Raw genomic sequence first — 18428 nt, 5'->3', positions numbered from 1 at the left:
CTAGCAAATGGAATCTTCATGTGAAAACTATCGTATACAGCTCAAAAAGAACCCAGGCGCTACTACTAAAGAAACTGCCCTTTAAGTATTATCATTTAAAGAGATTATTTATTCATTGTAGCTGTTTAAACCTGTTATGTATTGTATTCTTTCTGGTAACTCATAGTAGTAAATAACATTACATTAGTAGTGTAAACCCCGAGCTAAAGCTAGATCCCTTTGGTAATAAAGTTTCATTTTGAAATTACCTAGTAGCTTTTCTGTCTTGAATCTTTGTATCAGTGGAAGCTGCCTGCTGTCATTTTCCCAATTGGCCATGGGTAATTTAGTGTCATTCCTCTGCAGCAGCTTAAGAGTACGCTTTCCTATGACATTTCAGGAAGCAATAGGCAGCGACAGGAAAATAAGCAAGTCCCTTCACTAATCCCCTATCCTATTTTATCTGATGGACTGAGCTGCAGCTAAAGCAACACTCCGTGACTGAAAGCAGAAGACTCTTAACAAAATGTGACACGTTACTGCCTGTGGATCTCGACCTGTGCATTGTGGGGTAACCGATGGTTAGTTCACCATGTGTATTTTGCTGGTCATCTTTGGTTGCCTAGTGTTTGGAGGCCTTCCTTTCTTTTGCTTCGCCTGTCCATCTCAGTGCAGCTGCACTTTTCACTCACTCGGCGATGGATCAAAGTCTAGGTATGTCAATATTTGTATTCCCACACTACTGACAATCACTTTGTCATCTTTCAGTACATCATGTGTAATCATTATAATTTATGTATGTTATTCCTATCCATTCACGGTATGGTGTTGTTTCCTGTGTTCGAAGGATTAACTTCTGAGCACATTGTAATCAGATTTTAAAGAAACCATTGAATGCCTACTGCACTGCTCAGAGACTGCAGAATTATAATACTCTAGATATACATAAAAAATTGGTGCATACTCTTTGAAAAAAACTGATGCAGATTTGCCTGAATATGTTTTGTAAAAAAGGAAGCCATTTTTTAAAGGAATTTAAATCATAATGTATTTTACAAACCAACTCTGGCAGCTTCATTAATTTATTTTTCTAAAAAAAAAAATAACAATTTGAATGCATATTTGAAGATAAAATACATTGTTCTGTCTTTTGTTCTCTAACACAGCAGAAAAAAATGACTTCTCAGTGTCTATGTTAATTATTTTAAATAATTGTACTCTCTATTCGTAATACATTTTCTTGTTTATAGCTATAAAGCTACTTTATAGTTGGTTTAGTATTGTCTTTGGTTGATTTTCTTGTTTATAGCTATAAAGCTACTTTATAGTTGGTTTAGTATTGTCTTTGGATGATTTTCTTGTTTATAGCTATAAAGCTACTTTATAGTTGGTTTAGTATTGTCTTTGGATGATTTGTTTAGAAAAGTTAAATCCTTGTAAACAAATGACATCACATATAATTTTTGCAAGTAAATTGCACCAATCACCTATGTACCTATGTTTTTTAGGCTAAATTAACCCATAGAAGTAAGATGATGGTGCCTGATTCTGGTGATTTCAGGAGGAAGGGCACCACAGAAGACCTCTGGCAGATTGCTCCTGGTAGACAAAGTCTATAAGCCAAAATTGGTTACTCTTGGCCATTAGTTGTTATTCCTACTAGAAAATAGGAGTGTCCTCTGAATGTATTGCCATTCTTGCTTTTGAGATTCCCTAATACAAGTAATTGTAATCTGATAAAAAAAAAAAAAAAATAGTTCAGTAATTAGTAAATTAATGAATGTCTAACATCAATTTCGCTGTCCACTTTAAACTGGCTGTAGAGGGCCATTGTCTCACCAAAAGTTATACACAGCGATAAATCAGTCTATCCTCTCTCACTTCTTTTCTGCACTGCACCTGCTGGAATATTCTTCTCAGTTCAGACAGAAAAACATGTATGGGGAAAGTCTTTACAGAAAAGTAAAAGATTAGCTTTCATACGTTACAAATGATGATTCAGTATATCACATTCCATGCTATTACTGGACTATGCATTGACAGCCTAAATATCTTAAAACCCCTGTTAGTCCATTTTTTCTGCCAATGTTATAGTGGGGATTTTTTTATGGTTGTTAAAAAATAAAATAATAATTTGAAGATTTACAATCATCCCCTGTTTTGTTGACAACTATAAAATGTATTAACTATTAACATTTTTTGACAATGGTCACCAGGACAAATAGAGATGGTAAATTTCCCCAGAGGGGACACAGCCAGCAATACAAATTAGACAATGGCTCACACTTTTTCCCACTCTATCCAAAATGAAGAAAAAAAAAAAGGTTTTAGTTTTACATATGCTTTAAATATTTTTAATGTAATTTGGAAAAAATAGGTTTAGTTATCTGTATATGGAGGTTTTCTAGTTATTCATTCTATTTCTTTATTTTTTTTTATTGATTGAACTATATGGACTTTCTTCTACCAGACCAGCTATATAACGATGTAAAATACTAAATAACTGATGCTCAATCAGAAATAGAATATTTTGCAATTAAGAAAAACCTGTGTCAAGTCTATCACTAGTCATATTAAGCATTATAATGAAAATGCTAATCAAGGGTGTACCTTCACTATAAACTACACCTCACAATGAGAGATCTTGCAGAATTTATATGCAGATCTCAATTTTCCCTGGTGGTTTTGGTCATGACCCAACCTCTTTCTCACTGCAAAGTGTCAGACTTTTTGACCAATAGGTAGGCTTGAGGGGCAGAATGGGACAGAGCCAAAAGTAACCTTTATAGGACACATTAAGATGTGCCTATGAAATCAGATGACTATATCTCTGGATATACTGATTTGGAATAGTTTTTTTTTTTCATATCCATGATCTGAATAGCCTAGGTTCGTAAGCTATAGTACATGCTTTAAATATTTTAATATTATTGTTTTTAAATACTATTAGGGCTCATTCACATCAGGATAGTCTGTTGTTCATTTGAAGGGGCTACCTAATGCACTACAATAGATCAAAAATAAAACAGTCGTGTGTTACAGTGCCATTCACAATGAGTAATGTTAATAAATACACTAAAATGTGTCACTAAAAAATAATAAACCCCAATACAACATTAGGTTTTTTAGTTTATTATTAGTTTTGCAATACAATTTGGCTCATTCTAGAGCAGTTACGTTGGCAATAGATTCCTTTTCATTTTCAGGGTCCATGCAGTTAGATAAGCAGTGTAGTTATTCTAAAAAAGCTATAGTAATCAAAACCATATGTATATCCTAGGTATACAGTTATAAATATACTGTTTTGGGATAAAAATATAAAAACAACATTTTTAATATTTGATATTAAGATAACTATTCTTTTTGATACAGTAGTCCACTACACATACAATGAACACCTAGGTATCTCTGACATCAAGTGTATATTTAATCATCTGCCAATTTTATTAGTACAGGCTACAGATGGCTTTACAAGAAGATAAAATCATGGGCACGTGAGCCAGTTGGTAATGCAATCAGCTGCAACTAAACAACTTATTGCAATTAAAAGCAAATTCATTTATTTACATTAGGGCAGCAGAAGAGAAGGTCAAACCAGCCTAAGATGCCATTAATTCTGATTGCTATTAACCCATTTGGACTTTGCTCTACAGCTGTTTGGGCCCTTAGCCCAGTACATTTAGTGTAAGGTTTAGAAATTGTATGCCAGCAGTGTTCATTTTTTTCACATTTAATAACTGTTATACTTTGCTAAAACTGTACATTTTAAAAAGCGGAAACACATTCAGTATACAGTCTGAAGAAATTTTCCTTTTTACAGTTAGCGATTGCATGTACTTTATAATCAATGAGACACTCCTATTTGAAGCCCAGGGGATTGACAACATAGATTGGAACCTGGTTCTTTTACATGAGTTCCTTCAGTATCTGTTTACTCATATGTAAGGGGTAGTAAGAGCTGTCGCCTCTGTGTAAAGCCATTGCAAACCTACAGATTGTATATTCTACACAAGTACTTCAATGCTTCATCGGCTGGAAACTAGAGGAAAGCATACAATGTTGGAAGAGGGTAATTTTTTATTCGTAAAGAAATTGGAGAGTTGTCTTAGAATGGGTGGGGTAGCATAGCTACTGTTGATGTTTTTTCTGCATGTCAAGGTTCGTCTTGGTATGTACAACAGGGGTGGTTCTTCATGTATTGGGGAAGGGTTTCTACACACAAATTTATAAAAAAACTTTCTGAATACTAATGCATTCAATCAGCTTTTGGTCATAAAAATGAACAACTGGGTCAAAGCAAACTACTATTACTGCTGCTATATGAGTGATAATATTTAAAATTGTTAATGAAAGTTTACCTTGATCTCTTCAAATGATAGTTTGATAGGTTGGAAGTTGTTGAAGTTGTTGTTTGCTAATGGTCTACATACTGAAAAGGGCTCTTAGAGAATGAACCACCACACATTAGAACTTAAAAACACTTAGTATTAATGAAATGCCAGATAATCATCGCCATGTAGGTATATCCCACATATTAAAATCAATGCATGTACCCCTTATACCTCTTCCTTTAGTTAGTGAAATGCATAAAAAGAAAATACACTAATAATCAGTTTGTTACCCTCTCTGTAATAGAGATGGACTGCACATAACTGAGAAGGGTGCAGTTCTGTTGGGAGAGAAGGTGGCCAAAAAGTTAGAGGTGGGGGAGGGGGATCCGAGGAAGCGATTGTAGGACAGAGGATGCTATTGGGGGCATTAGCAGTAGCGTACCTAGAAAATCTAAACCCAAGATGAATAGGTTGGCAGAATACAATTGCAGCCTCAGAACAACTAAGGAGAAAATAGTATGCACCCGTCCAAATTTAGAGCTATATACACAAATGCCAGAAGCCTAGCTAATAAAATAGAAGAACTGGAGCTGCTGATACATGTGGAGGATTTTGACTTTATGGGAATATTAGAAACCTGGTTTACTTGCTACTTGCTAGGGGGAGAACCTTTGAGTGACACCATGATGGAAAAATATGTGAGAGTCCTAGCAGATCACAGGCTCAGGAATTCCAAGCAATGTAAAGCTGCAGCAAGCAAAGCAAGCAGAATATTAGCATGCATTAAAAGGGGTATTTGCTCAATTTAAAACTTTAAATATATCACTTTACAAAACTCTAGTCCAGCAACATCTTGAGTATGCCACCCAGTTCTGGTCACCAGTCCTCAGGAAGGATGTGCTGGAACTGGAGAGAGTCCAGAGAAGAGCAACAAAACTAATGTTGGTGCACCTCAGTTACAAGGAATGACTACAAGCATTACACTTTTACACTCCCTGGAGAAGAGATGCTTGAGAGGAGATATGATAGAGATATACAAATACCTCAAAGGAGAAGACACACAGCCACTCAAGGAATTTGGAGGAGAAGCAGTTTAACCATAAATTGCGTAGGGGGGGGGGGGGGTTCTTTACTGTCAGAACGATGCTTCCACAATTGGTAGTGTCAGCAGGAAGTGTCTTTTATTTAAGTGCTTGTTATTATGAGTGTGTTTTCTTGACAAAACTCTATAAGCCTTCGCCCTGCTTCATTTTGTACTTTAAGACCATATTAACCTGTTATTTTAGATATGCCTTTGACTTCCTACTTTAGCATTCCAATTTCCCATTATGAGAAGGATATCTTTTTATGGAGTTAGTTCTAAAAGTTATTGTAGATCCTCATAAAAGCGGTCAATGTCAGCTTCTTTGCCACTTTGTAGACTTATCTATTTAATGTACATCTGACAGGTTTATTGTGCTCCAGGATGATAGTTTCTGGAGCTTTGATGCTGGATGCTCTGGAATCAGCTCCTTCAAGTATAGAGTCAGTGCAGCTGCTATGCCCACCCCCTCCTTCTGCGGAATCACAGAAGCGTTTGCATTATGTGAACTCATTCACAAAATACAAAGGCACCTGTTAATGAGCATCAGAGGGGATGGGCAGGCATAAGCTGTTGCATGCAATTTTCTCCTCCCACAGCCCTGGTGTCTCTTCCAGGAGCTCCATAAACCTGTCAGGTATAAAAAATAAAGATAAGTCCAGGAGGTGGCATACACATCATTGGACTTAACTTAAATTCGTTAATTCAATCAGTTTTAAATATGTACTGTATATACACAAGTGGATGCCTCAGAGAAGTGGTTTATCCTCTTCTCTTTTCCTCTGATTGAGGTTTTGACTAAGAGTCAAGGTACCTAACTGCGGTTTTATCTGTAAAACCCATTGTACTTTGGGAATCCTATGTGAAGTAATACATTTTTTTGTAAAACAAAGTGAAAAGACACCAGTTTTAAACCTTCACTAAAATTATAAAATGTTATAGATTTCCTTTAATGTAAGTCCTGGGTAATCAGTTGCAGAATAAACACATGCAGAGAGCAAGAAGAAGTGTACTTCCAATGTCTGTATTGTGTAACTTCCACTTACCATCCTGCATTACAACCACATTCAGCATTTTAATGAAGGTTTGAATCTATTTGGTGGCTATGAGAAACCTCTCAGTAATGGCATTTCTTGTATCAGATTTTCTTTGTTTGAGTTACAGTAGGGAGCACCTTTTTAGCATTTCCAACATGTGTTCCAGGATCACTAGAGTAAAGTCAAAATAACCTGGGGTGGATTTATGCACCACAGCAATGCCTGAAGTAAATCCTAACTGAATGACATTTTGTTTGCTAAGGCATAAATGAGTGCCATAAAAAAAAAAAAAAAATACTAAAAAGAAAACACGATTAATGTTTTGTTGAAACACAGTGCTGCTGATCTGTAAATAGTTTTCGGTGTTGGTTGATACCCCAAGAACCACATACCTTGTTAAGAGGCAACACATTATTTACATTTTTGTAAATATTTTATTATATCTTTTTATGTGACAACACTAAAAAATTACACTTTGCTACAATGTAAAGTAGTGAGTGTACAGTGTACATTTGATGTCCCCTCAAGATAACTCAACATACAGCCATTAATGTCTAAACCACTGGTAACAAAAGTGAGTACACCCCTAAGTGAAAATGTCCAAATTGGGTCCAAAGTGTTAATATTTTGTGTGGTCACCATTATTTTCCAGCACTGCCTTAACCCTCTTGGGCATGGAGCTCATCAGAGGTTGCCACTGGAGTCCTCTTTCACTCCTCCATAATGACATCACAGAGCTGGTGGATGTTAGAGACCTTGCGCTCCTCCACCTTCCATTTGAGGATGCCCAACAGATGATCAATAGGGTTTAGGTCTGGAGACATGCTTGACCAGTCCATCACCTTTACCCTCAGCTCCTTTCACAAAGCAATAGTCGACTTAGAGGTGTGTTTTGGGTCGTTATCATGTTGGAATACTGCTCTGAGGCCCAGTCTCCAAAGGGAGGGGATCATGCTCTGCTTCAGTATGTCATAGTACATGTTGGCATTCATGGTTCCCTCAATGAACTGTAGCTTCCCAGTGCCACCAGCACCCATGCAGCCCCAGACCATGACACTCCCACCACCTTGCTTGACTGTAGGCAAGACATACTTGTCTTTGTACTTCTCACCTGGTTGTCGCCACACACGCTTGACACCATCTGAAACAAATATGTTTATCTTGGTCTCATCAGACCACAGGACATGGCTCCATTAATTCATGTCCTTAGTCTGCTTGTCTTCAGAAAACTGTTTGCAGGCTTTCTTGTGCATCATCTTTAGAAGAGGCATCTTTCTGGGATGACAGCCATGCAGACCACTTTGATGCAGTGTGCGGCGTATGGTCTGAGCACTGACAGGCTGACCCCCCCACCCCTTCAACCTTGGCAGCAATGCTGGCGGCACTTAAAATGTCTATTTCCCAAAGACAACCTCTGGATTTGACGCTGAGCACATGCACTCAACTTCTTTGGTCGACCATGGCGAGGCCTGTTCTGAGTGGAACCTGTCCTGGTAAACCGCTGTATGGTTTTGGCCACCTTGCTGCAGATCAGTTTCAGGGTCTTGGCAATCTTCTTGTAGCCTTGGCTATCTTTATGTAGAGCACCAATTTTTTTTTTTTTAGATCCTCAGAGTTCTTTGCCATGAGGTGCCATGTTGAATTTCCAGTGACCAATATGAGAGAGTGAGAGCGATAACACCAAATTTAACACACCTGCTCCCCATTCACACCTGAGACCTTGTTACACTAACGATTCACATGACACCGTGAGGGAAAATGGCTAATTGGCCCAATTTGGAATTTTGTGTACTCACTTTTGTTGACAGTGGTTTAGACATTAATGGCTGTGTGTTGAGTTATTTTGAGGGGACAGCAAATTTACACTGTTATACACGTTGTACACTCACTACTTTACATTGTAGCAAAGTGTCATTTCTTTAGTGTTGTCACATGAAAAGGTATGTTAAAATATTTACAAAAATGTGAGAGGTGTACTCACTTTTGTGAGATACTGTATATATATAAAATAACAAAGTGTATTACATACACTTAAACATTATTGCCACATATCAGATAAAAGCCACAAAACATTCAACATTGAAGTAGGGATATTTCATAAAATTGCACCTGAAACCTCAAACCCCTTTCGAGTTTCTTAACCACTTGCCGACCGCCGCCCGACTATAGCCCCTCCCAGGCAAAGTGACGTACCTGTACGTGATAAATAAAAATGTGACGATTGGTGTTGGCGCTACCTTTATAAGTACCCCAGATAACGTGAGTGGGGATAAAAGAGTGTGAAGACCCACAAATAGTGAAATGTGCCAAATAGTATTGTAAAATGATAGTCAGGAATGCAAATCAAAGTGTTTATTTACATGAAGATCAAATTAAATCTCAAACAGTGCAGTAAACAAATACCGTGAGTGTGATGAACCCACTACCACAAATTGTGTAAAATGACTTGGTGATAAGTAAATAAACGTGCCACACAAAGTGTGATAATAAACTGAAAAAGACTTTGTGTGTAAAGTCCGTAGTGGCCACTAGGTGGCGTTTTGCAAATACAACCTGTATGATGATGAGGGGTTCCCCTTCGAAATATGATGCAATCAATAGCCGATGGCGGAAGGCCTAGATGCTCACAGAAGAAGAAACCCCATAGTGAATAGTAAAATCATACATAGCATAAAGCAAGGCGTAGATAACTCACTCGTGAGATGATCAAGATCAGAATACAGTGTGCGCCGGGATGCTTCCGCGTTCCACGGCCGACAACTGGAAGTGACGTATGACGTCGGAGACTCTGCCCTGGGGTACTTATAAAGGTAGCGCCAACACCAATCGTCACATTTTTATTTATCACTTTCACCTTCATCTAAGGTTTGATTGGGGCAGCTTACACCTTATTATTCTATTATTTTGTTTGTGTGTTTTTCCACCCCTCTTTTTTCATATTTTGAAATCCGTAGCGCTGGTCACCTCTCTTTATCAGTACCTGTACGTCACTAGCCTGGGAGCGAATAGGGGGCGAGCGTGCGCCGCCGGAGGCGCGCTCCCACCCCCGCTCGTACCAGAGGAAGCCCGCGCATGTGACCGGCGGACCCGAACAACAAAAATGACAAAAATCTTTCCCTTAGTTAGTAAACGCAATAACCTTTGCGCAAACCAATCAAAATATGCTTATTGTGATTTTTTTTTACCAAACATAGGTAGCACGTCGCACGACCGCGCAATTGTCCGTTAAAGTCACGCAGTGCCGAATCGCAAAGTACCCCCTGGTCAGGAAGGGGGTAAAATCTTCCGGGGCTTAAGTGGTTAAGGGATCTGGGCAAAATATGATTGCATAACACAATGTATAGGCTTAAAGGCATGATGTGCTACCAGGTTCCAAGGTGAAGCAAGAGAAGACAATTAAGTGAAGGTGAATCCCCCTGGAAAAAGAAAGGGTAACTCAGAATCAAGCCTTAGGGAGCCCCGGTTTTTAGGGTAGGCCTGTTCAGAAAACATTTCATAATGTCCAGGAGAGAGAATCCTGATGATGGAGTCACCATTCAAAAAATATATATATTTTCTTTGCAGAAATATAGCATGGGGTTTCCTATATCATGGAGAGCCTGCATCCACCGGCTGCTGTCCTGTAATGTTTCAATGAAACCTTGTCCACCTACTGCACTCCTCCAAACTTTGTAAACCTGATATTGCATGCATGCATCCATCAGTGACCAATGTGGACAATCCACAATAAAGTTTGACTTAAAGGCTTTAAGTGTCTGTGTGCTGTGTTGTTAAAAGTCTTGCCACTAGATGTTTCCTAGATATGCTGTTCTTCCCCTAAAAGGAATGATTTTTATTTTGCATTTCTATTTCTGTGCTTTTTTAATTTATTTTATTGGTTGAAATAGATGGATTAGAGTCTTATTTCAACCTAACTATGTAGCTATGAATAAAATATAGCAGGATAGTGACAGATGGTGCTATGTGGTTCAGCATTCACTGCAGGCATGCTTACACTCAGGGCCAGCAAGGTGACATGTGAAAGGGATAGTCCATGCATGTGCATGCAAAGAATGATGTACTGCTTTCCAGAGTGTATCTCTATTCATTGCTACAGTGCTGAGGGAGCAACTCCTTGTGGTTACTATGCAGAGAGGGCAACTGCTCTGCATTGGATCTGAAGGACTACTACTTTCACTGCTGTGGTAGCAGAAACTACTGATTCGCAGAGTACACAGGGATTAGTCAGGTGTTTGATATGAATACTAACACTGGTCCAAGCCATGTCATTTTTCATTAAAAATAATACCTAAAATTCAGCTTTAATGCTTATAATAGATGGTAGTGATGTGGTTTACAGGCTTTAAATACTGTGCTTCCTGTATGCATCTCAAGGTTTTCAGATTTTACTGGAGTTTACATTTAAGATACTGTATATTTTGTATATTTTATAATTCGATTTATATAATTTTCAGTATTTATCCAAAAAATTACAAACATATCTGCTTTTGAACATTTATTAACCTGTATGAGGTATAAGCTCTGTCTTGGGCAAAACTTGACTAACCTATTATAGAAAAATGTAAACTAGAAATACATAATTTAATTGCGCATGGTTCTAACCTAATATTTATAGTGATGTAACATATGATTTAGTATTTTTTTGTTTTTTTTTCCAAAACAGGGCAGTGCTTTGTAATGATCCGGAGATGACTTTAACACCAGTAAATATTCCAACAGACACATTTAAACTTCGAATAGAAAAGACATCTATCAGGCGTGTGCAAGGAGATGCTTTCCATCTACTCTCAAGCCTGGAGTTTCTCTGGATGCCCTATAATTCAATTTTAAGCCTGAGTGTAGTGACGTTGCGAGGCTTGCGCAAGTTGCAAGAACTTAGACTGGATGGCAATGACCTTGCATCTTTTCCATGGGAAGCCCTAGCCAGTACACCCCGATTAAGGCTGTTAGACTTACACAATAATGAATTGTCATCAATACCTAAAGATGCTGCACGTTTTATAAAGAACATTACTTACTTGGATCTGTCTAGTAATAAACTAGTTACACTCCCTCAGGAACTGATTGCATCCTGGCTAAACCTCCACTCGGCATCATATTTTTCCGGTGATCACTCTACGTTAATCCTTGGTAAGTACTGTCTCTATATGAAAATATTGCTTAAAAGGGACGGAAAAGAAACTGTTCTTACAAGGATATTTTAAAATTCTTGCTGTTTGGGTAATTCAAAAGTGCTGAAATGCAAACATTTCCTGGAGAAAATGATGGTCTACACCTGCTTCAGTGCAAAGAAAGAGAACAACAGGGCGCCAGGTTACACTTGACACTCTGCTCTTTTCTTTCTTTGCATGTCTATGAGGGATCTTTCCCAGATCTACCAGAAGTTGCCAGAGTCTGTTATTCACCTGTTCCAATTTTTTTTAGTCATCATATGAACACCATGGACTTTTCTCTCCTTTATTGTGACTTTAAGCGCTGATGGTTTTTGTATATTTTACAAACCTTTGACATTGTACAGATAGATGAAAGAATGAGGGCACATAAAATAAATAGGTACTACTCACAAACATAGGTAGTGTAAGCTAGTAGTGCTCATCAGGCAACTCACTTTGCACTCTCCAAACACTCGAGCATAGGGGGGGGGGGGCCTCACCAGGGTCCCTGCAGGCTAACGCATGTCCTTCTTCTTCAGTAGAGATGGCCTTGCGGTTCGCCGGCGGTCTGTTCGCGGCAAATTTTGCTTGTTCACAAATTTGCGAAAAGTCTGTTAACATTCACAAAAGTCCTTTTCAGGGCTGGTATTTCAGTATAGGTCTACTACAGTCTCTTTTCAGGTTAGGGACAGGTATCCAGTCTGTGCTTTAGGGGCAGTTAGAGATCGGCAGCAGTGACACAAATCTCTCTGTTAATGTCCACAAAAGTCATTTAAAGGGCTGCAATTTTTTTGGTATTGGTGTGCAGTGCACTATATAGGGGGGGTGAGGGGGTTAATCCACGATATAATATACTTTGTAGAGAGCATATTATAGTGGGTTAGTATTGTGTGCACTGTGCAGCATTGTGACAGGTATGATGACTGAGCGTTGCTGCAGCAATACTACAAACAGTGACAAAAGCACTTTTAATGTATTATAACTAGTGTGATAGACCTGTGCCCCCCCCCCCCAATACCACATATTGAAGTGGGGTGTTATCTGAGTATACTTTTACAAGTGTATTTGTGTCCTGCAACAATATTGCCTCTTTTGTTGTGTTAAGTCTGATACACACAGTGCCAAACTCACTGGCCAATTTTTTGAACAATTGGTGTGATAGACCAGTGGGTCTGTAAAGGTTCCTAGAAATTGTGGAATGGATGCGGACCCATTTTACAGATGTGTGAATGGACCCTATATGTATTTGACATGTATTTACCGGCTGCTGTCAGTTCTGGCTGATTAATGAAAAAAACGAAATAATAATTTTTTGCTGTAAAAAAAAAAAAAAATTTAGGGCAACTTTTCCAATTGCAATACTTCTGTTATGACATTGTCCATGTGCTGGGACTATTTGTGCACAGCTAGTACGTCTTTTGTGGCTGCAAATATGACCTAAAGGTTTTTAAAGTTCGCCTCCCATTAAAGTCAATGGGGCCCGCCGTGAACTTGTGGTTCGCGGACTTTTGAGAAAATTTGCGGCTGACGTTCGCGAACCGCCCCGACCGATGTTCGTCCATCTCTATTCTTCAGAGCCAAACAGTAATTGATGAAGAAGGACATGCCTTCGAAACAAGTTAGCCAGCAGGGACCCCGTTGAGGTCTCCCCTAGGCTTGAGAGTTTGGAGAGTTTGGGAGAGTGCAACCAAATTGAGTTACCTAATGAGCGATAATACTACCTATATTTGTGATTATTTTATTTTATTTTAAATATAATTTGTGGGATAACTAGGCAAGTGCGTGCTCTTTCTTTCATCTATCTTTACAGTGTTCTGAGGACAACCCCCGATCTTTGCTAAGGAGCTATTGTTCCATCTGGTTATCTCACTCATGCACAGGGGATCATTGTTGTAGTTTTGACATTGAGCACCTGCTTTAGTGCTGATCACATATCTAACATTCTAGGTGTTCTTGATCATATGATGTTAACTACAGGAGAGGATCAGATAATTTTAATTTTGATGCATTCCTTCCACAAAGATTACTTGAACAATTGCTTTGGCCTTCAGGAATGTGAGCAGGACCACGAGCAACATTTTCACCAGGTGTTTGAGCCCATCTGTTACTCTATATTTGTCTATTCAAGCAACACTGTTAACATTTTTTTATGTTACTATTAGAGATGTATAGAACTGTTCGCCGGCGAACATTTCCCGGCGAACTTCGCATGTTCGCGTTCGCCGCTGCGGGCGAACATATGCGGTGTTCGGTCCGCCTCCTATACATCATCATTGAGGCAAACTTTACCCTGAACATCACAGTCAGCAGACACATTCCAGGCCAATCAGCATACCTCCCTCCCACACCCTCCCACCTCCTATAAATAAGCAAGGGCAGCATCCATTTTAGATCATTTCTGTGTTACTGAGAGCAGGGAAAGTGCTGGTGCTGCTGCTGTTGTTATAGCTGGGGACAGTTCCCGGTCTTGTTAGCCAGTGTTCTTGGTACACTCCTGCTGTAAGGACAGCACCCCAAAAAGCCCTTCCTAGGGCTGGTATTTGAGGTTTTTTTTGGATATATATATATATATATATATATATATATATATATATTGTCCCCAAAAGCCCTTTTGAGGGCTGGTATTTGTGTAATTTTTTATTGTTCTGTGATATATATATATATATATATATATATATATATATATATATATATATATATATATATATATCTATTGTCCCCAAAAGCCCTTTTGTGGGCTGGTATTTGTGTAATTTTTTTGGTTCTGTGATATATATATATATATATATATATATATATATATATATATATATATATATATATATATATTGTCCCCAAAAGCCCCTTTGAGGGCTGGTATTTGAGTATTTTTTTAATATATATATATATATATATATATATATATATATATATATATATATATGTAGCATGTCCAGAACCAGAAAAAAAAATTCATATAGGTGTAAAAGGGGTTCCCACCATCCCTGCTCTACTGAAAAATTATCTTTTTTTTCTGGTTCTGGACATGCTACAGAGCTGAAACTTCACAGGTACACTTTTTAGACCCCCTATACACTAAATCACACAAAAAAAGTTCTTAAAAATTGTCATTTTTGATAGAGAGAAAATTATTGGAAAACTTAAAAAAAAAAAAAAAACTTAAAAAAAAAAATTTCTTTGGATTTATTGTCTGGGGGGTCTAAAAAGTGTACCTGTGAAGTTTCTCTGTAGCATGTCCAGAACAAGAAAAAAAATAGAATTAGGGTTAGGGCTAGGGTTAGGGTTAGGGTTAGGGCTAGGGTCAGGGCTAAGGTTAGGGTTATTTTTAGTGCTTAGGGTTAGAGGGTTAGAGTTAGAGGGGTAGGGGTAGGGCTACTAACTCTAACCCTAAGTATCTCACCGTAACCCTAACCCTAGCCCCTAACACTAAACCTAACCCTAACCCTTTAACCATAACCCTAACCCTCTAACCTTAACCCTAACCCTCTAAGCCTAGCCATAAAAATAACCCTAACCCTAATTCTATTTTTTTTCTGGTTCTGGACATGCTACAGAGCTGAAACTTCACAGGTACACTTTTTAGACCCCCCCAGATGCTAAATCCAAAGAAATTTTTTATTTTTTATTTTTTTTAATTTTTCCAATAATTGGCTCTCTATCAAAAAAATTACAATTTTTAAGAACTTTTTTTTGTGTGATCCCTCTCCGGCATGCCACAGTCCAGGTGTTTGTCCCCTTGAAACAACTTTTCCATTACTATTGTGGCCATAAAGAGTCCCTGTGGGTTTTAAAATTCGCCTGCCTATTAAAGTCTATGGCGGTTCGCCCGGTTCGCGAACATTTGCCGATGTTCGCGTTCGCCGTTTGCGAACGGCGAATTTTAGGTTCGCGACATCACTACTGAGGAGTCCAGTTGCTAGAGTTTAGGGAAATTAATGTTGTTCCGTTCTTGCCTGATATAGGATTCTAACTGTCCTGGGTCTTCTTTGTCATATTTTTTGTTTGTGATTAAGCACACAGTCAGTGTGTGAAACGCGTCTACCTTGTCACGATTGTCATATTTGGATGTCCAGTCAATAAACCTGGATTTTGACTCAACCTGGAGTGCTGCCAATTCCTTTTCTTTTATCAAGTTTTCACGGAGGCGAGCCGGGGCATGCACCTGTGTGAGTCATCAGGCAATTACACCACCTTGAGCAGTGACTCCTTGTCGGTTCGCCCGGTTCGCCGGTTCGCGAACATTTGCCGATGTTCGCGTTCGCCGTTCGCGAACGGCGAATTTTAGGTTCGCGACATCACTAGTTACTATTTGAGCAAAGGTCCACTTTTATGCTTCTTTCTTTTGAAGTACGCTTTCAAGTAGCGTTTGTACTGCAAAAATCGGAATAGTTTTGTGAATAATTATAAAAAATATTAGTCTTGCTATACTTCTCAAACTGTTTTTTTCAGTGCCTGTGAGTGTGTTGCCCCTTAGGATTCAGGGAGTTCAAAAACATAAACTTGTAATTCTAATGTTATTAGCGATTAAAGGATAAGTTCATCTTTTGTAAAACGTTACACCCATATTCAGGAATCATGATAAAGGCCTAGAAGATAAAAGGACAAGAGAAAACATGTTTGAAAATGGGTAAAGAACTATTTAATTTACTCAGCTGCATCCTATTCTTTACCATCCACAATTGATGATGCATATAACCTTGATGTACACTCTCAATCCCACCTCCACGATTAGGCCCAAGGGAGGGTAAAATGTGTTAGGGGGGTGTAGCATACAGGAGGACTGAGCTGAACTTGATCTTCTACTTCTCCTTGAAATTTGTGATATTAAGCTTCATGGACTCAGCTTCTAGCATTGGCACCTGGCAGGGGTTTTGGAGTTGGCAGGTAGATATATGCAGTAGCTCTAAATGGTAAATTTCTTTTTATGGGATCACAATAAGTAAAGAACTAATTAGGAGACAGAAAACATAGGGCCAATGTAAACATAGCTGTAATTCAGTTAGCCCTTTATAATTCTTTATCATTTCACTTGAATCCCCCCCCCACCAAAATAAAGAATACTCGCTTTTCTGTTGCTCCCCCGTTGAACTTTTCAGATTCCAGTTATACCGCACAGTAATAAGTGCCTGAACAACCAACCTTCCCATTATACAGTATTGGGTGCCTGAAAAACCAACCTCTTGAGCCCCATTTCTTTCATATGGAGGTGGAAAGACATTTTTTTAAGCACTTTGTAAACCCTGACCATAGTGACTTGAAGGTGAAGGAGCTGGGAAGCGAAGATAAGGTAAGCATAAGCAGCACCCTAGGATGGCATTTGATGAAACATGTTCCTTTGCTCTAAGTCGGCAGAGCACATGTTAACGTTATTGTTGAAAGCATAAGCGATGGAATACTGATTAATGGTCAACATACCAGCATTATTCAGTGTTAAACTCTAGCTGTGAATACGAACAAAGATCTGCCATGATTACAATGTGAGAAAAAAAGGATTACTGACTAATACCACCTGTTTAAAGTGGTCACGGTCTTGTGTCAGGCTAGGAGGACAGTAGCTATAGCAGCAGCGCAGCACCCACCGACAAGCGGGAAAGATACACAAGTTGACCTGAGGTGCTGAGTCTAAGTACTAACCGATATTTACCAGAGCTCCTGAAAGTGGAGATGGGCTTTGCTGCATGTTAGTACTAGTTTGCAGTCCTCAGGATTGCCCCACCAGGAGGTGTGCAAGCCGGGGTCCAGTAGCAGATATAGCAGGTAGGGATCAAGCAGAAGCGTAGTCAAGGAACAAGCCAAAGGTCAGTAAGGAATGGTTGCAGGTTTGGATTTAGCAGAAGCGTAGTCGAGGAACAAGCCAAAGGTCAGTAACCAATAGTAGCAAAGATATGGATGGCAGCAGGAGAGACAAGCGAGATATTGGCTGGAGAAGGCAAAATTTTCTGTCAACCAGGAAATGCAGAGACATGGCTTAAATCAGGAAGTTCATGGGAGGAGCAATGGGTTCAAGGAAACTAAGATTCAAGGCAGGATCATTCAAGGATTCCTCCACAAGAACTGTCCAGCATTCCAGGTGGATCAGCAAATAGAGTCATTGCCAGACACAGCAGAGGTCCCAGGTTCAAGTCTGGGTCCTGAAAATAGCTATGCTAAAGGGATGCAAAAACATTGTCAGTTCATTTGATTTCTAGAAAATATCAGTTGAGTATTGCTTCCTCAATGTTCTGTTTTCAATATATTTAGGTTCCCTCTCATCTTGCCATCCTAGCTAATTAGGATAGCCTACCTTCAGTTACCCTAGAGCTGTTACCCTTGCTGATAGTGGCCCCCAGATATTTGAAATGCTACCTGCTCCATAAAGGCAGCTCAAAAGTGTATGAACTGCCTTCACTGATCTATAGCTATTATTATACATTTTGGATATCTTCATGCTTATGGACACATTAGTTGTGGTAGTTCTTCCCTCCATGTGTTAAATGGTTCCTTTAGGTGTTGTTATTAGCTTGATATAACCATTAAAGGTCAGCTGTATGGTGGGCAGGTCTCATTCGCTAGCTGTTAAAATAAACTATCTTGTTTTGGTCACATACTGTAGCTGTGGATGTGTAATGTTCCGGTACCTCTGGTACCCTTGTTTCCATATTTCTCCTCTCTTAATTGCGTCCCATCTTGTATAACAAAGGACGCATATACCTTTAAGACCGGATGACATCACTGCCGAGAGCCGCTATGAGCGGCTATTTCAATCGCCGGTTTGCTCTCACTCATCGCTCGTTCAAACCCACATGTTCATCGCACCTACGCCTGAGAAGTCGGAGCTGCTGACATACCTTCCTTGCTGAACTGAAGC

At 39.0% G+C, this 18428-nt stretch overlaps 1 protein-coding gene across 1 annotated transcript in view; it reads left to right on the top strand.

Moving 5' to 3' along the window:
• Positions 1 to 366: 366 nt before the first annotated feature.
• The window catches only part of LRIT1 (leucine rich repeat, Ig-like and transmembrane domains 1), a 59640-nt gene continuing 41578 nt past the window's right edge, over positions 367 to 18428 (top strand). The window contains exons 1-2 of the mRNA XM_082266799.1: positions 367 to 693; positions 11092 to 11558. Of these exons, the coding sequence (XP_082122925.1) occupies positions 572 to 693; positions 11092 to 11558 (589 nt within the window). The 5' untranslated portion in view covers positions 367 to 571. The remainder of the gene's footprint in view (positions 694 to 11091; positions 11559 to 18428) is intronic.

Source organism: Pelophylax lessonae (genome assembly GCF_965119305.1).
Source record: "Pelophylax lessonae genome assembly, chromosome: 9".
NCBI lineage: Eukaryota > Metazoa > Chordata > Amphibia > Anura > Ranidae > Pelophylax > Pelophylax lessonae.
Note: the sequence above shows the minus strand (reverse complement) of the source record. Positions and strands in the feature narration are given on the sequence as shown.